This window comes from Hyperolius riggenbachi, chromosome 9 (assembly GCF_040937935.1).
Source record: "Hyperolius riggenbachi isolate aHypRig1 chromosome 9, aHypRig1.pri, whole genome shotgun sequence".
NCBI classification, from domain to species: Eukaryota; Metazoa; Chordata; class Amphibia; order Anura; family Hyperoliidae; genus Hyperolius; species Hyperolius riggenbachi.
This window is the reverse complement of record NC_090654.1, coordinates 295,172,174-295,199,670: the sequence shown is the minus strand read 5'-3', so window position 1 is coordinate 295,199,670 and position 27,497 is coordinate 295,172,174. Positions and strand designations below refer to the sequence as shown.

Genomic DNA, 27,497 nt, shown 5'->3' with positions numbered 1-27,497 from the left:
CTGATGGCAAGGTAACTATGTAATGTTCATTTCAAGTTACCTCATGTGTTTATTTTAAATAATTTTACTCAGTACAGGTTCTCTTTAAAGAGAACCTGTACTGCGTGCTGACCAGAAAGCTGTTATGGGGTAATGGCCATTTTCTAAATGGAGGACGGAAAATTCCCTTGATCACAGTGAACAAATAGGAGGCAGGAGAGGAGAAAGACACTGAGGAGTAGACTACATGGAAGGTAAGTATGACTTGTGTATGCTTATTTTGACTTTAATTTTCAGTTCAGGTTTTCTTTAAGGTTGGATCCAAACAATGCTGATAACATAAAAGTACATGAACCTTGGTCACATTCTGTAGGCACTGTATTAATGTAGCACACATTTTAAACTTGTATATGACTGGCGCAAAAGTTATTATTACTGTTTCTCTTGCGTTTCAGAGAGAAATACATGGAGAAAAGGCCTAGAGGATAATCGGGCCCTAACTGGTGCAATTGCATGGGCCCTAGAGGACAGGGGGCCCCTGTGCGGCTGCACGGGCCTATGTCCGCCTCTGCGACCAAGTGATAACAGATTGTTTGCCAGATCCAACCAAAGATCAACCTGCCCAACTATCATGCAGGTTGGGGTGTGTGTACAAGTCTTTTGATCAACTTTGGTGTTTCTGAATGTTGTGCAGTTTGTTGTTTAGCTTGCACGCATAGTGTTTAAGTGAGTTGGCTGCTTAGTTGGTTGGCGTGTGTGTGTACATACTCAGGGGCGCCTCTGGCCATTTTGTCACTCCAGGCAAGGAAACCTGTGGCGCCTCTCCATGAAAATATTCGCAATGCGGCAGCTTTTCACCAGAAAATAATCGTAGTACAGTAGTGGTTCAGTGCAATACTACGAGCCGACGATCTATCGCCACTATACCACTGTGTCCAATTGTAAAAATGTACTGCTTGATTGTACTTTTGGTACATTTTTGCCATGGATTGATTGAAATTCTGATCGATGTGGTGGTTGATAATCACCAGATTCTATCATTTTGAAAGAATCTGTCTGTAAAAATGAATGCATGTATTGACAGCTATAGGCTAGGGTTACTAATAACAAGATTGGGTGATTCAATTGTAAGGGTAAGATTGGGGGGGCAAAGTAGAGAGTAACAAGGAACATTTATAATTACTTTTCTCCTGGCGGACTCAGTGCTGACTTGCTCAGTAGGCAGTAGCAGTGTTAGGGAGTCTTGCCCAAGGTCTTCTACTGAATAGGTGCTGGCTTACTGAGTAGAAAGAAGCAGAGATTTGAACCCAGGTTGCCTGCGCCAGAGCCCTTAACAATTACACTATCCAGAGAGAGGAGGAAAAGACAGCCAGCACTAGGGGAAGGGGGGGAAACAAAGGTGAATGAGGGAGAGAGGAGGAGTGGAGAGAGACTGAGAATAGCCTGACATGGAGCAGAGAACTTATCTGTATTGCAGCCACATAACACAGAGGCGACTTGCCTGTAATGTGACTCCTGTCCTGCCTGTCTCTCACACAAGGCTGCAGCAGCCCACATGGAGTCTAGGGACTGTCGAAAACTTTTCAACCTGTGTAATACCTTATCTAGCTGACTACATGCAGTCTTTACAATGATGAGAAAGCAGACAGAGTTTTTTTCTAAGGACACTGTAGGAGGCAAGCCTCTCTTTTCCATCATGCTGTGTACATTTACCAGCTTGCCATCAAATTGTACATTTATTTCCCTCAAACAGCCTAGTGCTTCACATTGCCTTATATATTGTACCAGCAGCCTGGGGGAAATCTCCCTCCTTCCTCCTGGCTAGTCCGTTCTGGAATGCACACAGAAGCCATCCTACTCTCTTCTTTTCATGTCATAAGGAGGGCAGGACAGGAGTCACACAGACACACTCTAGATCTCGAGATAGCACTAACATTAGGGAATGCCATACAAAGTGTTGTAGACAAACGGTTTGTAGATTCCTTATTTGAGGTTGAGCAACAGAGGCTTTCATTAGAAATTTTTATCTCCGTTCCCTAAGTTTTCAGTCTCTAAGGACAGGAAAAATAAACTTTTTTTTCCCTCAAAGCGCCCTGCCATAAATCTGCGCTCTAGGCAATTAGCTTATCAGCTGGTCTCTAGAGGCGCCTCTGTACATACTTGTCATGTAAACAACTCGTTGTGCGGTTGGTCATATTGGTCATGTTATGCGGCTGGTTGTGCATTATGGTGGATGTGTGTATGAGCCTTAACACTCCTCCAATGTCATGAGTAGATGAGTCAATAGAGAAGTTGGAACACCTAGAAACATGACCTCACTGGATCTTACAGTCGATACTGGCAAATACCCTTGGCCAAGGAGGCCAAGAATATAAATGCATTCTTCATTGTGAAGGTGGCCTTCAGTATAAAAGAGAGAATTTCTGCTCTGCTGAAGTCCCAGCCGAATAAGGTGAAACCCATGCAGAATTAGCTCCATGACCTTGACCATGACCATGAAGCTTGAATGACCAATGTGCTAATATAAACACAATATTTTATCATTTTGAAGGTAAGCTCACCTTCACTTCAACACATCAAATTTGAGGTGCCTTTCTACCCGACATTGTTTAGTAAGAGAAGTCCAATCCTTTTAGTTCAGTGCCTGCAGAACTGAAAAACATGTACAAACTTTAAAACAAGATTGAAAATACCGTAAAGAGGAAGTAACGATATCTTCTGTGCAGTTATCCATTCCTGAAGATGCTCCTCTACGGTGCTACCATCTCTGGACATCACCCAGATTCAGTCTCTTTGAAAAGTTTTGTTCTAGCATTTGGTGAGCTTTTATGCTTTATTTTACTATACTGAGCGTAGTTGTTAGGAGTCGTTCAGATGTAGCTAAATGATGTATTGGGCCAAACAACAAGCCCCCCGAATATCCCGTAGATAGATTATTTACATGTGTGGAAGTTTGGGAAGGGGTTTAGGTGTGTTTGTGTATTTATAGATGTATAGTATCCATATATAGAAGGATTGGGCTGGGGCAATGCATCATGCGCAGCACAGATTGCTAATGGTACACTTGGGAGGGGACGATGGGTCTCTCCAGAGTGGGGCTCCTACTAGAGCCTAAATGACGCCTGTATATTAGTCATTGTACTGCGCTGTGTCTGCCGCACCAGAGAGAGGAGGGAACCTACTTTACAGACTTTCCAAGATGTATAAATAGATTTCTCCAAGAAAATGTAGTGGCTCTGAGAATACAGAGGAGTGAGGAAGACACAAGGGGCTGTAACACTTCATCACAGAAGGGAAACTCCATTTAAGAAAAAAAATCTGCCATATATGCATTATTGCAGTTCATTTCCAAACATCTTTTTTTCCCTTTGCTTACATTCCCCACGGAGAGTCTCTTTAAGAGCTTTTTTTGTGCCCCTAAAAAGTTCTGTCTTGTCCTAAGTTTAAAGTGGAGCTGAACTCTTGCACAGGACAGAAGGAAAACAGAGAAATGCACCCTGTATGTATTTAGAGAGTTTAGCCTGTCTAATTCTAATCTGTCTAATTCCCCCTCATCTGTAACTAATCACAAGTTGTAATTTGACCCCACAGCTGTGTCATGCCTGCCATGACAATGAGCCAATTGATAAACACACTGCTTCCATGAAAGCAGGAAGTAGAAACACTGCACATTTATTGCATTTATTACTACAGCCCCCTTCCCCACTGATGCCCAATCCTAACCGATCCTTGGACACAAAATGTGCCGATATTTATGACTAACCCTAACCTACTCTCACATGAGCCCTCCCCCGACACATAACTCTAACCAAACCTTCGCAGCTAAATTCACCAATATTTACGGCTGACCCTAACCTACTTCCTCTACCGCCTCCTAATCCCTCCCTCTACCGATGCCTAACTCTAACTGATCTCCCAAAGCAAAATTCACCAATATTTACTCCTGACGGGCATCTAAGCTGAAATGATCTAGTGTTTATACCAGGCCTCATCCTTCAGCTCCTGCCTTGTCCATTCTGCTTTGTTCTAGTAGCTGGCTGTCCCGGTTCCTCAGCTTCTGATGTGGACCTTGTTAATCCGAGTTATGTCTGAGCCAGCATGACTCTCAAAGTTTATATTTTCTCATATTTGAGGTAAGCATTTTAAATATCAGGGAGTCAAGCAGGCATTGTGGTTGTAGGCAAGGACTAGAAGACACACTGATAATAGATGACCAGAACTTCAGGAATAAGAAGTAGGAGGAGATGGAGAAGAGAAACTGTGCCTAGAAGAGGAACTAGATTATTTGTGGAAGTTGAAGGCCAAAGTGGCCCCAGTAGTGACAGGAGTACTCTAAGCGGTGGGAAGAGAGGAGATTATGCTTGTTATATCTTAATATAAGGCAATAATGCACTTGTGTGTAGTGTGAGATCTGTAGAGCTTTGCAGGTGAAGGTTTGGTTTTCTCCTTTAGTTATCCTAGATTTAGGGACCTAAAACTAAGACTGAAATCTGCTTGGTAAGGATAAAATGGTAATAATTTTAAATGAAAGAAGACCATTGGTGAAAACTGCTGCAAGGATTTGCAGGTGGTGGAGCCCATTATTCATAAATGTAAAAAACTCTGCGCCCCCCTCCTCTTTTCAAAGTCCTCCGAAACTGTGGCGATTCGACCTGTGACACCTGGGCCCGACCCCCAGCTCTGCTGCCGTGGCCCAATTGGTTGCTGCCGAGCTGGGGTGGGATATTTAAGGCATATTTTTGCCACTTATGAGGCTCAGTGATGAACCAATCAAATCAGATAACTTACTTCCAAGGTGCGTAAATTTGCTTAGAATTAAAATATAACTTGCAACAACTCTAAATGATTATCATCTCACTGACCATCTCTGATTACCGCACACATCGTTACGCTCGTCTGTACGTTTCGCTGCATAAATCTGAGAGACGACAATAAGGACATAAAACTCTGCATAGATTAAATCCCCAAATGATTTTCCCTTCCGGCCTGTCAATACATATGTATATAAGCTGAGCGGCGGCAGCCTGTCCCGGCGGCGTATAGCATAACCGCGGCGTTAATATTTAGACAAGCGAGAAGCGAGCTGTTTGCCTTTAATTGATTAAATGTCGCTTTAAGAATTTGTCCTAAAATATCCATATGTATGCGTGCGGCTGGCCGCGCCACGCAGACAGCACATGGCCAGAGAGTCAGTTGGAAGGGATGCGGAAAGCAGCAGTGACATATGGAGTGCAAGGAGCGGATTGCGTACCATCGCTGCCATTCCTTCATTGTGGCTGAATAAAATTATCAGCCAGACCCGTGGCTAGAACACTCAACGCCTCCAGCCATCTGGGAGCCGCTTTGCTTCCAACGCTGTCATCCCAGGATTATTTTTTTTTCTAATGGACTAATGGCACCCTCGGCATGGCTGAGAATATCAGCGCTGTTATACTATCGCTTCAAGAGGACCTGTAACCATGGGAATGGTGCGAGCATTCAACCCGCCATTCTTAAATTATGAGAAGCTGCTCAGGCACACTCATGATTTACATTCTCTCCTTTCTCTAATGACGGGGCGAGGAATCTGCGGGGAGTGCTGCTGCTGGGACAGTGATGACCTGTTTGTATCGCACGCTTCGGTAGTCATCAGATGACGCACGCGCCTCACGGTGTAATCGTGCGCAATGTGCTTTATTAACATCATGGAATTCAGCACCATTAGAACCCAATTAAAGTGCATTCAAAAAGGGTGCCGGGCTGGAGAAAGTCCCTAGTGGAAAATCGTTAAAATTAGCAATATTGCAGATTTTACGCCGTAAACTGCCCCAACCGATGCCTAACCCTAACCAATCTCTGCCGCAAAATTCCAAACCAACCCCCCAACTGATGCCTAACCCTAATCAATCCCTACCACAAAATTCCTAACCAACCCCCAACCGATTCCTAACCCCAACCAATCCCTGCCACAAAATTCCTAACCAACCCCCCAACCGATTCCTAACTCTAACCAATCCGTCCGCAAAATTCCTAACCAACCCCCCAACTGATGCCTAACCCTAACCAATCCCTACCACAAAATTCCTAACCAACCCCCCAACCGATTCCTAACTCTAACCAATCCCACCGCAAAATTCCTAACGAACCCCCCAACCGATGCCTAACCCTAACCAATCCTTGCCGCAAAATTCCAAACCAACCCCCAAACCGATGCCTAACCCTAACCAATCCTCTGCTGAAAAACTCATAACTCTAACGAACCCCTTAACTGATGCCTAACTCTAACCAATACCTGCCACAAAATTCCTAACCTGCAAAACTCCATAACTGACCCCCAAACCGATGCCTAATTCTAACCAATCTTCTGCTAAAAAATTGCTAACTCTAACCAACTCCCCAACCGATGCCTAACTCTAACCAATCCCTGCCGCAAAATTCCTAACCAACCCCCTAACTGATGCCTAACCCCAGGGCCGGTTTAAGCAACAATGGGGCCCCAGGGCAAAATAAACCTGGGGGGCCCCCCCAACATATACCCCGGAACAAAAATTGGCATTAGGGGACCTTTTCTGCAGCTGGTATAGTCAGGGTGTGAAGTCCCAATCGGTCGGAGCTCCACATTCTGGCTATCCCAGCCTGCATGGGGGACAAGGGGTTAAAAAGTTTCAGGAGGGTGGACCCCACATATTTTTTTTTTTTAAATTCCCACACTCATAAAAAAAAAATTGGGAAAATAGGAAAAAATGCCAGGAATCTTCATACAGCCATATTGCGGCTGTATAGCGATTCCCTGGCCAAAGCGCTGTGGCTGCTTATAGACCCCCGGGAAACCCCGTCAGGAAATTTATTGTGCTTTCGTTTGATGCATGTAAAATTACACTACCGTTAGGTTTGATACTAAAAGTTACATTTACCGCATATAAAAGTATACTTTTTTCCTTCGAAACGTTAAAATCGATTTTCTCAAAAACTAGAAGGTCTTTTTGAAAAATAGTTTTTTCCTCTTATTTCTAATGATCCCCTTAACATATCCTGCAAATTTAGGGTTTCTAGCATTTAAGGTGGATTTGCTATTAACCATTAAAGTCGGCAGGTTTTTAAATGTGTATTTTTTTTCCTTTGAAACTTTAAAATCGATTTTCTCAAAAACTATAAGACCGATTTGAAATTTTTTTTTCCTCTTGTAGCCACTGGGGGCCCCTACAAGCTCTGGGGCCCTGGGGCAGCTGCCTCCTTTGCCTCTAGGGTAGCGCCGGCCCTGCCTAACCCTAACCAATCCCCCCACGCAATGTTCTTGACCGTAACCAACCAACCGATGCCTAATTCTAACCGGCACCGGCTGGCTGGGGGACGGTGATGTCAGTGCAGCTCCAGGAGGGTGAGCCAGGGCAATGGAAATGAACAAGCAAACCCACATTGGTGTCAGGATTGGCGGGTTCACCGATGCAGGAACGCCAGCTTACAGGTTCAACCAACAGCCAACGAACCAAAACGCAACAAGTTCCACCATCATGCTCCCCGGTGAACTGCACTGCAGCAAGCAACTTCAGCTTAACTCATTGACATGGTAAAACTCTGTGTGGCGAAGAAACAGAAAAGTTCACTATTTCATGATTTGTCTGTATGGGTGCTGAAAAATATTTTCGATTAAGGTTTGCTTTAAAGCAGTAGGATCAGCCATACTATGCCAGGGGAAAAAAACACATATGTAGATAAATACTTGATCTACTTACATAACACATCTATTGTACTGTCCACATTTTGATTTCAGTGAATGTTATATAGTAAATGAAGAGAATTCTGTTCCTGGTGGGGGCCATGTGTTTTGCCCACAGTTTGAGGCTAAATCCTGATGTAATTTCTTCCCTTTACATTTTTTTTTTCTCCTCCAATCCTGAGTCACCTCAGCCTTGCTTGTAAACACAAGTGAGCAGGGGATCGTGTTTCAGATAGGCAGCTAGTCAGGGAAATAAAGGGAAGAGGAGAAATATATATATTATAGATAAAAAGAACCCCCAGCATGCAACTGAATGGCAATGGCTATTAAAGGGCCAGTGCTCCTAAGGTATATATGGTGATAACTCCACACCATAACAGCAGAAAAAGTTTTGAAAGTTTTGAATGCAGGATTAGAATCTTTATCACTTAATACACTTGGACCAGTTGCTGTTGAAATTTGATTTTTATGGTGACGATCCCGCTTTAAGTCTAACGTTTATCAAGGCAAATTGTGATGCCAATCAGGAAGATATGCAAATATATACAGTGTATAGAAGTAAGTGGTGGACAATAGACTTGTCTTGTGGACGAAATGAGATTTCAAAACTCCTTTTCTTTTTACCTCTATATGGTGGGTGATTATGTGACTCTCAAAGTAAGAAGAACAATAGGTTCCAGGCTACATTTCTCAGCATCCCTACATTACAGTATAAAAACATGTGGCAGAAGGTGATGGCAACGGGTGGTGACTGAAGTAGTGAGTATGGAACTTGCACCTGCATCATGCTGGAGAGGTGATCAGAGCTTATCTGTGCCCTTGCCAGTTGTTTCACTGTTCCATAATGTACATTAAGTAGATCATACTGATGAGGTAACCGCACTCAAAGAGCAACTGCAGTGAAAATAATGCAATAAATGATGATGTCGCGAGGTGGCCGGCGTGGTGACGACTGACGTCATCTTTCTGGAAGAGGGAGCCCGACGCTCAGTCCGAGTGTCGCCGGGAGCCATCTCTGAGCAGGCACCGGGAGAGGAGCCAGAAGGACGTCGAGGGACCTCCCGACCTGCGGTGGGCTGGAGAAAGCCCCAGGTAAGTTCAGATTTGTATTTATTTACTGCTCGGAGTCCCTTTAAATCTACTTTTAAGTTTTAACTGTTTTAATGTTTTTGCTCAATGACACATTCATTGAAGTATGCCAGAGCTAAAATCTATGAACTGTTGACCCTTTTGATCTCTTTCCTGCTCTTAGAAGCCATTTTCTGCTAGGAAAGTGTTTTATAGTTGGAATTTCTCATCAGTGAGGGTCACACTGTAGTTACTTCCTGTCTGAGTCAGGACTGAGTCAGCCACTTACATACCTGATATTTAACTCTTTCAGGCAGAGAAAGAAAAAAAGGAACACAGCATAGTTATTTGTGTGCTAGGCACTGTACATACCCATGTCTATCTCATCATGTCACATGTCACTTCGGGTATTCTTTAATCATCTTAGCAGCACACCCTGGTTGAGGCAGAGTGTACCACTCACCTGCAATAAAAGTTGGATGCAGTGTCGTGCGCTGGTCTAGCAATATTTCCAGGGACAGATCCTCTATGCCACGGGCGGTCCCTGGACATTGGGGGGTGGCTGGCACTTGGCTCAGGCCGCGCTGTCCACAACATGTACAGAACGAGGGATCAGCCATTATTATTCATGAAGGCAGAAGCACAGTATTAATAGAGATACGAAAGCTTGTCTTTCCTCCTGCTACTTCTAACAGTCTTGGCACGGTGTCCAGGCACTGTCGGCACACTGCTGGAGGCGGCGTTCTTGGCTGCGAACGCAGGGCATGCCCTCTGTCACTCATGGAGAGCTGCCTTCTCCAACTGTCTCTTTTCAACAACTTTATCATCAATCTCATTATTAACAGCTTCACTGCAGACAGAAAATGCAAACAAGGGCTGCCGTCCGTGCCAAATCTCTGCCACATACAAGACACCAGGCACCGCGCAATGGGAGGTTCTGGAACAGGGGCCGCGTGCCAGATAGCAAAACATTTCAAGGAATCGGAGAGAGGTTTTCGGTCAGCGGCGTTATGTGTTTTCAGGAGTTTACAGATGCATGATTTATATCTGTGTTTAATTATTGGGGATAAAAGTTTTACGAATCGGCAGGGTGCAGCCATACTGCGAGCGCAGAAAAGTATTCTGGGTTTTCTATGAGGAAAGGCCAGCACTCTGAGTGCCTTGAGGCATCTGGGACACTGGCAAACCTCCCAACTGTCCCGGTTTTGGAAGCCAATCCCCGCGCCCCTCTCCTTGACCCTTTTATCCCTCTGTTAAGTTTTATGTACAGATCTAGGGCATTAAAGGTGCCATTTATTAATTAAAAGTGTAAGAACTTTATGGGAAACAAGAGCCGTTCAGACGGAGGGCATCCATCTCCATCGTTCAAGACAAACACAGAACATTTATATCGCGCTTTTCTCCTGGCGGACTCAAAGCGCCAGAGCAGCAGCCACTAGGACGCGCTCTATAAGCAGTAGCAGTGTTAGGGAGACTTGCCTAAGGTCTCCTACTGAATAGGTGCTGGCTTACTGAACAGGCAGAGCCGAGATTCGAACCCGGGTCTCCTGTGTCAGAGGCAGAGCCCTTAACCATTACACTATCCAGCCACTGCCGGTATCCACCGAACAGGAGCGTTCATCTCAATACGTTTACCGTAGATGGCAGAAGCACCGCAGCACGGGATGAGGAATTGACAGGAATCAATGCCAACCGTGCAAAACAATCCGCCAGCAGCTGATCATGTGAACCTGCGCCCTTCATTTTGTGTTGGAGTACTGTGACACTGAAGCGGAAAATAAACGTATGAATTCTATGCATAGTACAGATAATTAATAGAATATTAATAGCAAAGTAAAGAGTCTCATATTTTTATTTTCAGGTATTTAGCTTTTTGTTTTTATAACATTGCATCATTCTTTAATATGTGCAGTTTACACAATACACTCAGCATTCTACATGGTTTCACATAGCAGGCTAATGACTTTTTGAGCTTTCCTCTACAGGAAAATCATAAACAAACAAGAAACAATGAGAGACATTTGAGATAAGGGCTTCAAAAGACAGTGCTGTCCAGGACTTTTTGGGTCATGGAGCTCAGAGAAGCTCTTTTGCATAGATAACAAATGAAATTTCTTAACTCTTCCTGTACTGGAAACAATATGAGACTCATATCTTTGTTACTAATGTTCTATTTCTTAGCTGTACTACACATACAATGCATTACATCATACGTTTATTTTCAGTTCAGATTCCCTTTAAATCCAGTATAGTTATCACCAGTATATTGTTTTTTGTTGTTGTGGATCATTCTATAAATACACGAAAGTCTTCTTTCTTTTCTTTCTATTATGACAAGTTGGGTACTTACATCATTCGGGGGAAGCCTCTGGTTCATTCAGAGGTTTTTGATCCCCACCGTTGCCGTGCCGGGACCGTCTAAACATATCCGCTGATGAGAGCTGGCTGTTCATGCGCAGCTCTGTGCTTCCGTGCACTGCAGCTGTACTCACACATGTACAGTGTGCCCGCACTTGTACATGGAGGGGAGCGCAGCCGTACTCACACATGTACAGTGTGCCCGCACTTGTACATGGAGGGGAGCGCAGCCGTACTCACACATGTACAGTGTGCCCGCACTTGTACATGGAGGGGAGCGCAGCCGTACTCACACATGTACAGTGTGCCCGCACTTGTACATGGAGGGGAGCGCAGCCGTACTCACACATGTACAGTGTGCCCGCACTTGTACATGGAGGGGAGCGCAGCCGTACTCACACATGTACAGTGTGCCCGCACTTGTACATGGAGGGGAGCACAGCCGTACTCACACATGTACAGTGTGCCCGCACTTGTACATGGAGGGGAGCGCAGCCGTACTCACACATGTACAGTGTGCCCGCACTTGTACATGGAGGGGAGCGCAGCTGTACTCACACATGTACAGTGTGCCCGCACTTGTACATGGAGGGGAGCGCAGCCTTACTCACACATGTACAGTGTGCCCGCACTTGTACATGGAGGGGAGCGCAGCTGTACTCACACATGTACAGTGTGCCCGCACTTGTACATGGAGGGGAGCGCAGCCGTACTCACACATGTACAGTGTGCCCGCACTTGTACATGGAGGGGAGCGCAGCTGTACTCACACATGTACAGTGTGCCCGCACTTGTACATGGAAGGGGGCGCAGCCGTACTCACACATGTACAGTGTGCCCGCACTTGTACATGGAGGGGAGCGCAGCCTTACTCACACATGTACAGTGTGCCCGCACTTGTACATGGAGGGGAGCGCAGCTGTACTCACACATGTACAGTGTGCCCGCACTTGTACATGGAGGGGAGCGCAGCCGTACTCACACATGTACAGTGTGCCCGCACTTGTACATGGAGGGGAGCGCAGCTGTACTCACACATGTACAGTGTGCCCGCACTTGTACATGGAAGGGGGCACAGTCATAATAAAGAGGAAGAAGGTCCGGCAAGCAGCGGTGGGCTTGAGAAGGAGAAGGGAAGCTTACTCTACAGAGGCTTTCGTTACTTAGGAAAAGCAAGAAGTTTTGAATCAGGATGATACCATTTATTGGCTAACTTAGAGATGGATAAACAGTGAGCTTTCAGCTTATAAAAAGCCTTCGTAGGACTGGTTCCTGACCAGAACTGAAAAACACAGCTTATATACACTGACATACAGAGGAGAAACATTCTTTAGCAAACATGAATGTAATTAGATGCCTCAACTGTTACTGAGGAGGCTTTGCCAGGCATCCTGGCTAACATGATAAGATCAATATCAACATGACATAAAGCAGACTCTGGTGATGGGGAGACATCGTAAATTCCGAGTTCAAATTGTAACTGGCCTGGTTACATGCACCATTAATTCTAAGCTTAAGAGAATTGTGGCATTTAAAGCCAGCACCTGAAAGCAAATAAACTGAATAGTGACAGTGAATACCATCTTACACAGCAAAGTAACAGTAGGAAAGTAACCATTGCCTAGGGCCTGGAGAGAGTCTAGGGGCTCCAGAGGATGCTACTTTGTTCTTTTTTTATCTGTGACCCCAGCCATAGAGAACTAATGAAAACTGTCAGGAAAGGACAGGACTGGACTGGAATGGGACTGTACACCTTTAATGTGTGACCCCAGCCATAGAAAACTGCTGCAAACTGACAGGGCTAGAATGGAACTGTACATTTGTAATATGTAGAGTGTAGAGGTGCAGTTGGGCGTATCTTAAAGTGCCCCTTTGTCTTATCTCAGAAAGCCGGGAGTCATGGGTATTTGTTAGGGAGAAGCATGTGATCTGTATGATCAGGTGACAGATTTGCAGGCTCTGATTGGCTGCTCCTGATCACGTGTCCTTTCTGTGTAGGAGAAAGAAGGGAGTGATTACAGCAAATCGGTGACTCACACATCAGTCACGTGATCACATGCTTCTCCATCCACACCCCCTCCAACAATGCGCCCTGAGGCTGGAGCCTCTCTCGCCTCTGCCTCGGCCCGGCCCTGCACACAGGCAACACTACTAGTCTTCCCCTTTAAAGTGAATGATAAGAAATACATTTCCCTTTTTTCCCCTCCTTCTTTATTCCCTTCTAACAGCTTTATTAGAATATCCAGTTCCTGTAGCCTCCAGCCTTAATTTAGGAATAATCGAAAGCTCCAGCTGATTCGGAAAATCAATTTTGAAACTTGCAGTGGAAGAAAGTTCACAAACTATCCCCTAATCCGTTCCTGCATCAAACTCATTCTGCAGAAATCATATTAGTCAGGGATACATTATCTAATATAGCGTTTGGCTTTAATAATTCAGCATCTCTATGAAGGGAAAAAAAGGTATTTTATATGTTTTAAGTGCCGGAGGAATGCGGACGATTGCGGGGAGCGGGAGAGGGGGGTGCAGATAATTGGCAGCATCGAGGGGGGCGAATCTGCAGGTCTGGGGACAAATAACGCTCTATGGAACCCCTCTGGAGAGACTTGTTATCAGCAAAGTCGGGGAAATGCAGAAACTCTTCTCTGACTGACACACAGAGAGCTTTATCCTGACAGCGGATATTGTCTCACCCAATATATGGGCAGATCGGCCAAGAGACAGATCTTTGTGTGATCCAATCTGATCAGAGACAGATCTGTTGCCAGCCATACACCGCAGACCGATTCTCGATAGGGAATGCCAGGGACAAAATTCTCCCCAGCAGCTGAGCGAGATTCTTGTCAAAATCCCAATCAGTCCGCGAGAATCTTGCAAATCAGTTTTTTGTAAGCTGAAGGGAAACAATCGATAAATCCTGTTTTTGATTGCAATTAACAGCTAAAAAGATCTAAAGATCGTACTAACATTTAATATTCACAGTTGTTGTCACTTCTACCTAATCTTTTACGGAAGATCCTTATTCTCGCCTGATATGGCTTCATGGTGAAAACGGGCTGCTGATGTCACCAGAATGTCACTAAGCGAGGTTGGGGGCGATTCGCTGCAAGACTGATCTTGAAAACTTTGCTCATTTATCCCTAGTGTGTAGTGCATATCTTGGCCAGGACATCACCTGCATGGGAGTTGTATGGGCAGTGGTGCAGCAATAAGCACGTTGCACATTTTCTGCAGCTCAAAGATGGTGAGTATGGATTTGCAAACCAACAACAGCCACCTCTCGGCACACTGGTGCCTCTAGGCTCCTGCCTAGGGTGCCTAATGCTAAAAACGGCCCTGGCATGTGCATCTTTACTAAAGCCCTGTCCACATGCTCACCCAACAACACTTGATCGTCAGGTCAACAATGCAGGGAACAAGTCCTGAACATACTGTTCTGAACAGATGGTAGGGGGGCGACTAGCACTGCACACGGATTGGCATTCTGCGGCGTGGGCAAGTAACTGAGACAATGCACTTCTTTGTTATTTGACTTTGGGAAAGTGAATAGTTCACCACTGAGGGTTTTTTCCGCCTAAGGACCAGAGCAATTTTCACCTGTCAGTACCTCTCCCAATCATTCACCAATAACTTTATCGCTACTCATCACAACAAAATGATCTATATCCTTTTTTTTGCCATCAATTAGGCTTTCTTTGGGTGGTACATTATGCTAAGAATTGTTTTATTCTAAATGCATTTTAATGGGAATAATAATAAATAAATTGAAAAAAAATGTTCTCAGTTTCCTCTATTATAGCTTTAAATAATACATGCTACATTAATTAAAACTCACGTATTTTATTTGACCATTTGTCCCAGTTATTACACCATTTAAATTATGTCCTTATCACAATGCATGGCGACAATATTTTATTTGGAAATAAAGGTGTATTTTATCAATTTTTCATCCATCACTAATTACAAGCACTTTTTTGTGTGCAAATAAAGCAGTAATATACACACTTGACATACATATTAAAAAGTTTAGTCCCTAAGGTAACTATTTATGTATTTTTTTTAAATGTAACTTTTTTTTTTAATTAAAAGTTTTATTTGGGTAACTATGGGAGGGGTTAATCAATGCTATTTTAAATGTATTTAAAACAGCATTGACATTTTAAGGTGAAATTTTACTTTTTGGCCACTAGATGCCCCCACACTTTATTTTGATTTTACTTTTGACGGCGGGCACGCGTTACAGGGAGTAACGCATGTACGCAATACATTGATTTTTTAAACTGAACTCCGGCATACATGTGCAGTAGCCTCCGACCCGTACATCAAAAAAGGGCGCCTGGAAAAAAGGGCGCATGGTGTAGCCAAAATTTAATGATTTTGTCAAGAACCATATTTTATTGTTTCTTGTTGTATAAAAAAATCTGAAAATATCGTTTATAACACTGGAAATGATAAGATATGTATATTTGTATAATATTGTGTATAACCTTTTTTTATCCTTTCTTCATGTAATAAAATCTGAAAATATTGTTAACACTGAAAACGATAATAAATGTATAATAGTTATAATTGTATAATATCATATATAACCTTCATTTATCGTTTCTTTACGTAATGAAATGTGAAAATATCGTTTGTAACAATGAAAAAATATATATAAGTACTTTCCTAACCCTAAGACCCCCTGGGTGGTTTCTAACCTTAAGACCCCCCTGGTGGTGCATAACCCTAAATCCCCTCTGGTGGTGCCTTAGCCTAAGACTTCCCCTGGTGGTGCCTAACCCTAAGACCCCCCTGGGGGAACCTAACCCTAAATCCCCTCTGGTGGAGCCTAACCCTAAATCTCCCCTGATGGTGCCTAACCCTAAGACCCCCTGGTGGTGCCTAACCCTAAATCCCCTCTGGTGGTGCCTAACCCTAAATCCGCTCTGGTGGAACCTAACCCTAAGACCCTGCTGGTGGTGCCTAACCCTAAATCCGCTCTGGTGGAACCTAACCCTAAGACCCCGCTGGTGGTGCCTAACCCTAAATCCGCTCTGGTGGAACCTAACCCTAAGACCCCGCTGGTGGTGCCTAACCCTAAATCCGCTCTGGTGGAACCTAACCCTAAATCCCCTCTGGTGGTGCCTACCCCTAAAACTCCCCTAGTATTGCCTAACCCTAAAACACCCATATCGTTTAAATATATTGATTTGAAAAATAATTTGATAGTTATTTGAGGAATTTTGTATTTTCCACTAAATATCTTTTTATTATGTTTATCAACGTTATTATATGGTATGTTTGTAAACGTTATTATTTACCAGGCGCCCAAATTTCCCGTTGGGCGCCCATCAAACCATATTTAGCATGAGAGTGAATGGCGGCGCCCTTTTTGTCCACTTGCCTCATGCGCCCACATTTCCTGCTTCTGCCTCCGACTGGCTGTGACCGGCCAGCTTTGAGGTCGCCGCTGCTGACTGGAGGGTCGCCGAAGGACAGCGCAAGCACAGGATGACTGCCGGGGGCTGCAAGAAGCCCCAGATAAGTTACTTTTTTCCGCTTAAATAACCCTTTAAATTGCCTGTAAGAGACTGCAGTCACTCAATAACGGATTTACTAACCTTTGAGCAACCTTACTGTGGTCCAGTATGTTCCAGGTGAGTCTATTATCACCTAATACCATTCAGATCCAGTCCAGGAGACCCCCTGTGGGTACCGCCAGCCTCCCATCTCTGCTCCCCATCAATGCAAACCGGCCAGTTCTCTCAGCTCAGACAAGACTCCAGATGTGTCGCTGATTACACAATCACTTAGCGCCATCTTGTGGACAATAAGCAGCACTGCGGCTGCTCAACCTCTCAGAAGCAATTAAGATGATTTTTAAGCTGGTGATAAAAGCCATAAAATGTTCCTGAACTGTCTCAGTGAAAGTATCTTTACAAATTAAAACAGATCGCAGATCAGAAGGCTGTCTCTGGCGATCAGCGGAGAGAGTATCGCGCAGGGGCTTCATCAGTAGCGATGTAAAGTGGTGATTTCTGGGGAATAACACAACTTGGGTTTATTTTCTGTTGTTTTAGCTGATTTTCTATGCAACATAATTCCGTTATTACTCTGAAAACAGCATGGTGAAAAAGCAAACAAACACCGGGTGTATACAGTCACACTGCGCCATTGTGGCTTACAGGACAATAAGGGCTGCGCTCAACAGCAGAGCAGAGGCAAGTGCTACACGGGTGAGGTCAGCCACTAGTGATAAAGACATCTAGGCCTCATTCACATAGGAGGTTAGGTGCTCATTTTCCTGCCCATTGTAACCATAGTACTCTGTTGGCAGAGAAATTACTATGTACTCTGTACAGTGGTTCAGCCTGCAGATGTCAGTGTTATATAAATACATAATAATAATATGGTAGGACATTAGACTATGAGTATGTTAGGATTAGAGTGTGAGCTCCTCTGAGGACAGTCAGTGACATGACTATGTACTCTGTAATGTGCTGCAGAAGATGTCAGTGCTATATAAATACATAATAATAATATGGTAGGACATTAGACTATGACTATGGTAGGATTAGAGTGTGAGCTCCTCTGGGGACAGTCAGTGACATGACTATGTACTCTGTAATGTGCTGCAGAAGATGTCAGTGCTATATAAATACATAATAATAATAATATGGTAGGACATTAGACTATGACTATGGTAGGGATTAGATTGTGTGCTCCTCTGAGGACAGTCAGTGACATGACAATGTACTCTGTAATGTGCTGCAGGAGATGTCAGTGCTATATAAATACATAATAATAATATGGTAGGATATTAGACTATGATTATGGTAGGATTAGATTGTGTGCTCCTCTGAGGACAGTCAGTGACATGACTATGTGCTCTGTAATGTGCTGCAGAAGATGTCAGTGCTATTTAAATACATAATAATAATATGGTAGGACATTAGACTATGACTATGGTAGGATTAGAGTGTGAGCTCCTCTGAGGACAGTCAGTGACATGACTATGTACTCTGTAATGTGCAGCAGAAGATGTCAGTGCTATATAAATACATAATAATAATATGGTAGGACATTAGACTATGAGTATGGTAGGATTAGATTGTGAGCTCCTCTGAGGACAGTCAGTGACATGGCTATGTACTCTGTAATGTGCTGCAGAAGAGATCAGTGCTATATAAATACATAATAATAATATGGTAGGACATTAGACTAGGACTATGGTAGGATTAGAGTGTGAGCTCCTCTGAGGACAGTCAATGACATGACTATGTACTCTGTAAAGTGCTGCAGGAGATGTCAGTGCTATATAAATACATAATAATAATATGGTAGGACATTAGACTAGGACTATGGTAGGATTAGATTGTGAACTCCTCTGAGGACAGTCAGTGACATGACTATGTACTCTGTAATGTGCTGCAGAAGATGTCACTGCTATATAAATACATAATAATAATAATATGGTAGGACATTAGACTATAGCTATGGTAGGATTAGATTGTGAGCTCCTCTGAGGACAGTCAGTGACATGACTATGTACTCTGTAAAGTGCTGCAGAAGATGTCAGTGCTATATAAATACATAATAATATTATGGTAGGACATTGGACTATGGCTATGTTAGGATTAGATTGTCAGCTCCTCTGAGGACAGTCAGTGACATGATTATGTACTCTGTACAGTGCTGCAGAAGATGTCAGTGCTATATAAATACATAATAATAAAATGGTAGGACATTACACTATGACTATGGTAGGATTAGATTGTGAACTCCTCTGAGGACAGTCAGTGACAGAATTATGTACTCTGTAATGTGCTGCAGAAGATGTCAGTGCTATATAAATACATAATAATAACCGAACCGGACCAAAGCAGTACGAATCTACGTCCAGCAGGTGGTGCTGTGGTTCTGACTGGATGTAGATTCTATTGCTTCAGTATTCCACATCCCCGCCACAGTTTTCACGCTTCAATTCGCTCGTTCTGCCGTCTATAAGATGGCAGAGCTCTGTGAGCAGGTCAGGTCAACTGCTTTCATTGGCACCTGACCACGTGATCACGGAGAGCCAGTCACATTAGATAGACAGTGTCAGGAGCCAATGAAAGCGGCTCCTGACAGCGTTTTGGCGTCATAGAGAGAGGAGCCTGCGGCAATGGGACAGCGTTGTGACCGGTGAGTATGTATGGCGATTTGTCGGGAAGTGGCGTTTTGCGGTACCAGCAGTCCGCCCTGGGGGGTACTCACCTGGGGGTGGGGAAGCCACCGGATCCTATTGAAGCTTCTCCCGTCCTCCTCGGTCCCACGGAGACGGCGATAAAGCTGCCAGAACAGCGGGGATGTAAATATTTACCTTCCCGGCTCCAGCGCAGGCGCAGTATCTGTTCTCCGCTCGGAGATAGGCAGAAATAGCCGATCGCTGTCGGGCCGCTCTACTGCAGAGGTGCAAGTCTCCTGCAAGTCTCCTGCGCAGTAGAGCGGACCCGACAGAGATCAGCTATTTTCGCCTATCTCCGAGCAGAGAGCCGCAACAGCGCCCCCGCTGGAGCCGGGAAGGTAAATAAATCAGCGCTTGTCAGGCTTGTTGGGGAGGATTCCGGGATACTTCGGGGGAGCCAGCGCTGGACTGCCTGCAGCTACAGGGGTGGGGGAAGTCTCATTGGGACCCTGAGACTTTCCCCTCCCGAGGTGAGTACCCCCCAGGGGAACTTTTTTTTTTGTTACAGGTTCTCTTTAAGGGACAAGAGACTGCTGGCACAGAAGTGGTTAATAGGAAGATCAAAATATTTATTGTGCAATAAGGCCAGACAATGTGTTTTGCGGCCTAACAGCTGTTTTGTAGGTGTCCCCATAAAGTGGCTGTTAGGCCAGCATCTCTGGTGCCTGTTTTGTATGTCTTGTACACGCTGGATTGCTGAATGAATCATAAAGAGCAGTGGATGGAGCCTTGTCTATCTTCTCATTTGCACAGATAAAAAAGATCAATAGTTCATATATTTTAGCTCTGTACACTTGAAAGACTGTGTCATTGAGACAATAAAAACATTTAATATATTTTTCATGTTTTAAAACTGTGGCATGTCTAAGAAAAAGTCATTTTTAGGAGTAGGAGGATAGATACAATTATCTCATCAGGTTTTTTTTTTTTTCATCTCAGGTGCTCTGAGAGTTGTGCTCTTCCTCTACACCCCTTCCTATTCTGAAGGGCGGAGCTCTGTCGCAAGTCAGTGACACAGCACACCTTTGCCTCCTGCAGGGCTTTATGGGAATGGGTGTGGTCAAGCCAGCCAGGCTCTCTCCTCTTCAGTACAGTCTAGAAGAGGGGGGTGTGGCAGAGACTTCCAAACTCTTGGAGAATTCAGTCCCCTCTGTTCCTGGCTGCAGAGGGGAACTTGATGTTGGTTATGTGACTGTGGGCTCCTAAAGCTGAGATAGCCATTTTATGGTACATTTATTTTTAACTAAAGACGTTCCAGTATTATGTGTATGTTGAAAGGGAGCATTAGAATTTTTTTTACAACAGGCAATGTAAAAACTTGGAAGATGTCTTCACTCCAGTTGGGGGTTATTCTTGAAGAGATATTCCGCCTTTAGGAAAAACAAAAACATGGCAGGAGATTAAAGAGTATCACCAATAAAAAGGGGCCTCTAATAATGCTGCCAGGATCAACGGGTGTCAACGGCAATAACTAGTCCCTAAATCATTAGAGGTATGCCACTCTGCCCCGTCTATCAGCAAAACCGCAGTGCCATTCTTTTACCAGTGATGTCACGTAACTAAGTAGCTTGGGGTCCCGTTGCGAGTTTTACATGGGGCCCCAAGCATTCTATTGATATGGAGCACCAAAACCTACCAAGGACAGCTGCAGTGTCAGAGGGGTGTAAGCAGGGGAGGAGACAGACGCAGTATCGGAGAGGTGTAAGCAGGGGAGGGGACAGCTGCAGTGTCAGAGAGGTGTAAGCAGGGGAGGGGACAGCCGCAGTGTCAGAGAGGTGTAAGCAGGGGAGGAGACAGACGCAGTATCGGAGAGGTGTAAGCAGGGGAGGGGACAGCTGCAGTGTGAGAGAGGTGTAAGCAGGGGAGGGGACAGCTGCAGTGTCAGAGAGGTGTAAGCAGGGGAGGGGACAGCTGCAGTGTCAGAGAGGTGTAAGCGGGGGAGGAGACAGCTGCAGTGTCAGAGAGGTGTAAGCAGGGGAGGGGACAGCTGCAGTGTCAGAGAGGTATAAGCAGGGGAGGGGGGTAGCTGCAGTGTCAGAGGGGTGTAAGCAGGGGAGGGGACAGCTGCAGTGTCAGAGAGGTGTAAGCAGGGGAGGGGGGTAGCTGCAGTGTCAGAAAGGTGTAAGCAGGGGAGGGGACAGCTGCAGTGTCAGAGAGGTGTAAGCAGGGGAGGGGACAGCTGCAGTATCAGAGAGGTGTAAGCGGGGGAGGAGACAGCTGCAGTGTCAGAGAGGTGTAAGCAGGGGAGGGGGCAGCCGCAGTGTCAGAGGTGTAAGCAGGGGAGAGGACAGCTGCAGTGTCAGAGAGGTGTAAGCAAGGGAGGGGACAGCTGCAGTGTCAGAGGTGTAAGCAGGGGAGGGGACAGCTGCAGAGTCAGAGAGGTGTAAGCAGGGGAGAGGACAGCTGCAGTGTCAGAGAGGTGTAAGCAGGGGAGGGGACAGCTGCAGTGTCAGAGAGGTGAAAGCAGGGGAGGGGACAGCAGCAGTGTCAGAGAGGTGTAAGCAGGGGAGGGGACAGCTGCAGTGTCAGAGAGGTGTAAGCAGGGGAGGGGACAGCTGCAGTGTCAGAGAGGTGTAAGCGGGGGAGGAGACAGCTGCAGTGTCAGAGAGGTGTAAGCAGGGGAGGGGACAGCCGCAGTGTCAGAGAGGTGTAAGCAGGGGAGGGGACAGCCGTAGTGTCAGAGAGGTGTAAGCAGGGGAGGGGACAGCTGCAGTGTCAGAGAGGTGTAAGCGGGGGAGGAGACAGCTGCAGTGTCAGAGTGGTGTAAGCGGGGGAGGAGACAGCTGCAGTGTCAGAGGTGTAAGCAGGGGAGGGGACAGCTGCAGTGTCAGAGAGGTGTAAGCAGGGGAGGGGACAGCTGCAGTGGCAGAGAGGTGTAAGCAGAGGAGGGGACAGCAGCAGTGTCAGAGAGGTGTAAGCAGGGGAGGGGACAGCTGCAGTGTCAGAGAGGTGTAAGCAGGGGAGGGGACAGCAGCAGTGTCAGAGAGGTGTAAGCAGGGGAGGGGACAGCTGCAGTGTCAGAGAAGTGTAATCAGATTAAGAAAATAGATTGTTAAGGATTATCACTATGCACATATAGAGGTGTTAATGATTTGTATAGCACCAATAAAAAAAGCTAATAAGATGGATGAAGGAGGACCCCCAGTGGGCTCCAATGCAGTTGCAACCTCTGCATCCCCTATTGCTACGCCACTGGTTGAATCCATGCTTTCCCCTCGCCATTGGTTATTCTGTATCACATGATGCAGAGACCCTGGAAGTAGGTAAACCTCACAAGATTGTGAAAACAGTATTTATTACCTATCTCCACCAACGATTAGATTGTAAGCCTATTTGGCAAGGCCCTCCTCCCCGAGCGCTCTTCTCCCCCACCATACAGACTCAGGGCTGGTGCACACCAAGGTCTTGATTCACAAAGCTGTGATAACTTATCACGGTCGCGCTATAACGTGAATTTTCCCACTCAAACACGAATTTTCACTCGAAAACGGAGGCGATTGCACACGAAACTTCGCAATTGCGTGTGGAAACAGTTACGCGCATCATAGCGCGCAAAACGCTAGCACAACCGTGAGCAAAGTTAGCACGGCTTTGTGAATCAAGCCCCAAGAGCGGTTCTGAGCGTTTTTTAAAAACGCTTGCGAGCTGAAAACTGCTTGGCTAATGAAAGTGAATGGGATGGTGCACACCGGAGCGGCTCGTTTTTCCCCAAACGCAAACTCCCGGGCTGCAGCATTATTTAGATTTCTGAGGCGTTTCTGCCTCAATATAAAGTATAGGAAAGTGGAAAACTGCTCTGAGAAACGCCAGATCAGAGCGGCTTTCCAGGCGTTTTGTTACAGGAGCTGTTCAGTAACAGCTTTACTGTAACAATATTTGAAATCTGCTACACAAAAACGCTCCAAAACCGCTAGGTATGTTTAGGAAACCTCTCTACATGCCTAGAATCGCACTGAAAAACAGCTCCATAAACCTCTAGCGTTTGCAGATACGCTAGCGGTTTTTGGTGTGCACTGCCTTAGTGACTGTTCTACGTATATCCCTACTTTGCAATCTGCGCACCATCGATTATTGTGACATCACTATCCTGTGTGCACTATTGTTTATCAAAAGTCCCTGTGTAACATTGTCTAATGCTGTAATGCCCCCCCCCCCCCCCCAATATATTGTACAGGGCTCAGAAATATGTTAGCTCCTCTTTATAAATAAATACCGTAAGTAATAATCTTCACTCATAGGCTACCATTCATAAAGTGTTCCTGCATGCGGAAATGCTAAAAATAGCCGACTTTACCGAGCACTGAGCAAAATGTGTATTCATAAAGGCTGTTTCCGCTTGCGAAGCTGACTTTTCCGAGCAGAGCGGTAAATCACCGCCTTGTGCGGTGATTCCATGCGGAAATGTAACAAAATGTCAATTCATAAAACTTTACGCAAGCGGTATGCGGACGGGGATTACCGCTCCCCTGGATGTAGCGATAAGCATGCGGAGTACATGTAAGTGAATGGGACAGACCTCCCAAGCAGCAGCAGAGAGAACAGCGCAAGGAGGGACTCGGCCAGCTTCTCCTGTTTCTGCATGCCTACCGACAGCCTACAGCGGGATATCTCCGCACTCCTATCGCAACAGGCAACTTTTTTATGAATGACCACCCAGGAGGCTGAAATACCGACAGCGGTATTTTCCTGCACGGATTATAGTTACCGACAGCACTTTTATGAATGATAGCCATAGTGTCAGGAAAGACCTGTGAGATACCCATTTTGTCCAGTAGATGGCAGCAGAGTTCAGAAATCTACCATGTGCCAATACAGACACAGCTCTTCAAATAGCTCACAGCTCCCTGCAGAATGTTTGTGCCATTGCAGCTCCCCATGAAAAATACTCAGGGGAAGGGGCCGGATTCATCAAGGTAAGTATATAAACTTGGAGCAAAAATGGAAAGGATTATAGAGTCAGACTTTAGTCTAAAATAAAGCTGTTCTAGGCAACTATAGGACTTATAATTCAGTATTTGAGTCTTAAAAAATCAGCCTCTGTCCTGAAAATGCTATTGAAGAGTTATTGTCATAGTTACACTATGAGGCCGTAGTCAAGTACAGCAGTAGCTTTATGTCCTCCTGCTGGTCCTTTTAATAAGCTGAGGTGAGAAAGGGGTAAAGGAGGTGGTAGAAGGGCCCCTTGACCTCTGCTAGGCCCCAGGCACCTACCTAGGTTGTCTTGTGCATGATCCTGTTCTGGTTCACATCAAAGTAGTTTTTTGCATGGCAAACCAATGTACAGTGTCCTGGAACTATATGGCAGCAGAGTACCGCAGTCAGGCACTCGCCTGATCTCATTGCATTGCAGCATTTGCAAGCTTTCAAATGCTGCACCAGTTTAGCCTGCTGCTTTGGTGCCCTTGCTGCTGTGGTGCCCTAGGCCATGGCCTAAATCCGGCCCTGCCTCCCCCTTCTGCGGAGTAGCACAGTGGAGCAGTTTAATATTTACCTGCTTCAGGTCTCCTCTCCTCTGATCATGTGACAGTGTCATACCTTATGTTGTATATCTCTGGCTCCTGAGGCATGTCATGTGATCAGACTCTGTGCTGCATACCTCTGGCTCCTGAGGCATGATTGGGAGCTGGAGGTATGGACGTACAGAGCGTGCAGCTGCTGGGATGAACAGAAGAGACACGACGCATCGTTGGAGAAGGTAAGTATTGTACTGCTGCGCTAGGCTTCTTTGCACGGTGAGGAGAGGGTGTTGAGGGGTAGTAGTGTGTCGATGTGCGTGTTGTACCAGCCACAAGGGGAGTTTGGATCCCAGGAGGGGTCCCCATGATAAATATGCTGCAGGGTCATGTGGGTGGTTTCTGCACCTGGGCTGACACTGACAATGTTTCAGCTAAGAGCACTGCCACCGGTGGGCTCCTCTGGAGGGGAAGGCATGTGCTGTCATTCTGTTACTGCTTACAGTGATGGACATTGGAAACTCTGGAGGCACCTGCGTAGCCACCGGGGATGCGACCCCCTCAGCCGCAGGGGTGCCCGGGGCCGCTCCGGGGCCCTCCAGCCATGTGCGGGGGGGGGGGGGGGTCGGGGAGCGCTGCCGCCCGCCCGATTCTAGGACCCCCCAGCCAGGTGTGGAACTGGCCGCAGCATCTAATAGACGCCCAGCCAGTTCATTCCCCGCAGCCGCAGTCTCCCGGGAGGCAGAGCAGGGCTACGGCAAGATGGCTGCCGAAGCCCTGCTCTGGCGACTATTTGTGTCTCCTGTACAGGGCTTCGGGAACCATCTTGCCGTAGCCCTGCACTCTGCCTGTCAGCGCGGGAGATGTGCTGCAGGAGTATCGTCGGGGGATCTGAGGCCAGGAGAGGAGACTTCTGCCAGGCAGCTGCGTGAATTGTTTTTTGTTTTTTTTTTCTTACAGGTGCTGCCCACTGTACTATTTTCTGTTGACTGCTGCCCACATTGTGATTTTCTGGTGCCTGCTGACCACATTGCGTTTTTCTGGTGCCTGCTGCCCACATTGTGATTTTCTGGTAACTGCTACCCACATTGCGTTTTTCTGGTGCCTGCTGCCCACATTGCGATTTTCTGGTGACTGCTGCCCACATTGCGTTTTTCTGGTGACTGCTGCCCACATTGTGATTTTCTGGTAACTGCTACCCACATTGCGATTTTCTGGTAACTGCTACCCACATTGCGATTTTCTGGTGCCTGCTGCCCACATTGCGATTTTCTGGTGACTGCTGCCCACATTGCGATTTTCTGGTAACTGCTACCCACACTGCGATTTTCTGGTGCCTGCTGCCCACATTGCGATTTTCTGGTGCCTGCTGCCCACATTGCGATTTTCTGGTGACTGCTGCCCACATTGCGATTTTCTGGTGACTGCTGCCCAGACCCACATTGCGATTTTTATGGTGACTGCTGCCCACTGTACGATTTTCTGGTGACTGCTGCCCACTGTACAATTTTCTGGTGACTGCTGCCCACTGTACAATTTTCTGGTGCCTGCTGCCCACTGTATGATTTTCTGGTGAACGCTGCCCACTGTACGATTTTCTGGTGAACAGGGATGAGCAGAAACTATGCCAGTGCGAATTTACGCATCGTAGTTCGCATCTACGCATCGTAGTTCGTAGGTGAAGTTTCAAAAGTACGCTTACGAATTTACGCGTAGCGAAGTACCGATACGCGTAGCTTACACCCACTATGTGTAGTTAACATGTGTATTGCGTAGTGAACTACGAATGCGTTACTCGCGTCTAATTTTCCGCGTGCGATTGTATGCTTACAAATTTACGCATTGGAAAGGGGAATGTACACATAGAAGAGTTCCCGGTATAAGCATTTAAAGAGAAATTCATGCGTAAAATTTTCTGCATACGGGCATAAGCATCCGCATACACTACGCTTCGCACTACGCGTGATTGCGTAATTTAACGCGTAGTCTACGAAATGCATACGAAGCGAATATTTGATTTCGAAGCAGTAGTTTGGCGAAGCGTAATTGCGTAAAACTACGCCTAGTTCCAGCGTAGCGAAGTTGGCTGACTACGACCATCCCTGCTGGTGAACACTGCCCACATTGCGATTTTCTGGTGACTGCTGCCCACTGTACGATGTTCTAGTGACTGCTGCCCACATTGCGATTTTCTGATGACTGCTGCCCACTGTACAATTTTCTGGTGAATGCTGCCCACATTGCGATTTTCTGGTGCTGCTGCCCACTTTACGATTATTTTATGGTGAAATGCTGCCCACTTTAAGATTAGTGTATGGTGAAATGCTGCCCACTTTAAGATTAGTGTATGGTGAAATGCTGCCCACTTTACAATTATTTAATGGTGAAATGCTGCCCACTTGACAATTAATTTCTGGAGAAACGCTGCCCACTTTACAATTATTTTATGATGAAATCCTGCCCACTTTACGATTAATTTCTGGTGAAATGCTGCCCACTTTACGATTATTTTACGGTGAAATGCTGCCCAATTTACGATTAATTTCTGGTGAAATGCTGCCCACTTTATGATGAATTTCTGGTGCATTATGATTATTTTATGGTGAAACACTGCCCCATTACAATTATTTGGTACCTATGGGGGGGGGGGGCCCATCCAAATTTTCGCAGGGGGCCCAGTGATTTCTAGTTACGCATAGAAGAGTTCCCGGTATAAGCATTTAAAGAGGAATTA

At 45.8% G+C, this 27,497-nt stretch overlaps 1 protein-coding gene across 1 annotated transcript in view; it reads right to left on the bottom strand.

Moving 5' to 3' along the window:
- Window positions 1-20,108: 20,108 nt before the first annotated feature.
- AK7 (adenylate kinase 7) overlaps window positions 20,109-27,497 on the bottom strand; it is a 91,474-nt gene continuing 84,085 nt past the window's right edge. Inside the window, exon 18 of the mRNA XM_068254787.1 lies at window positions 20,109-20,680. Within this exon, the coding sequence (XP_068110888.1) occupies window positions 20,642-20,680 (39 nt within the window). The 3' untranslated portion in view covers window positions 20,109-20,641. The remainder of the gene's footprint in view (window positions 20,681-27,497) is intronic.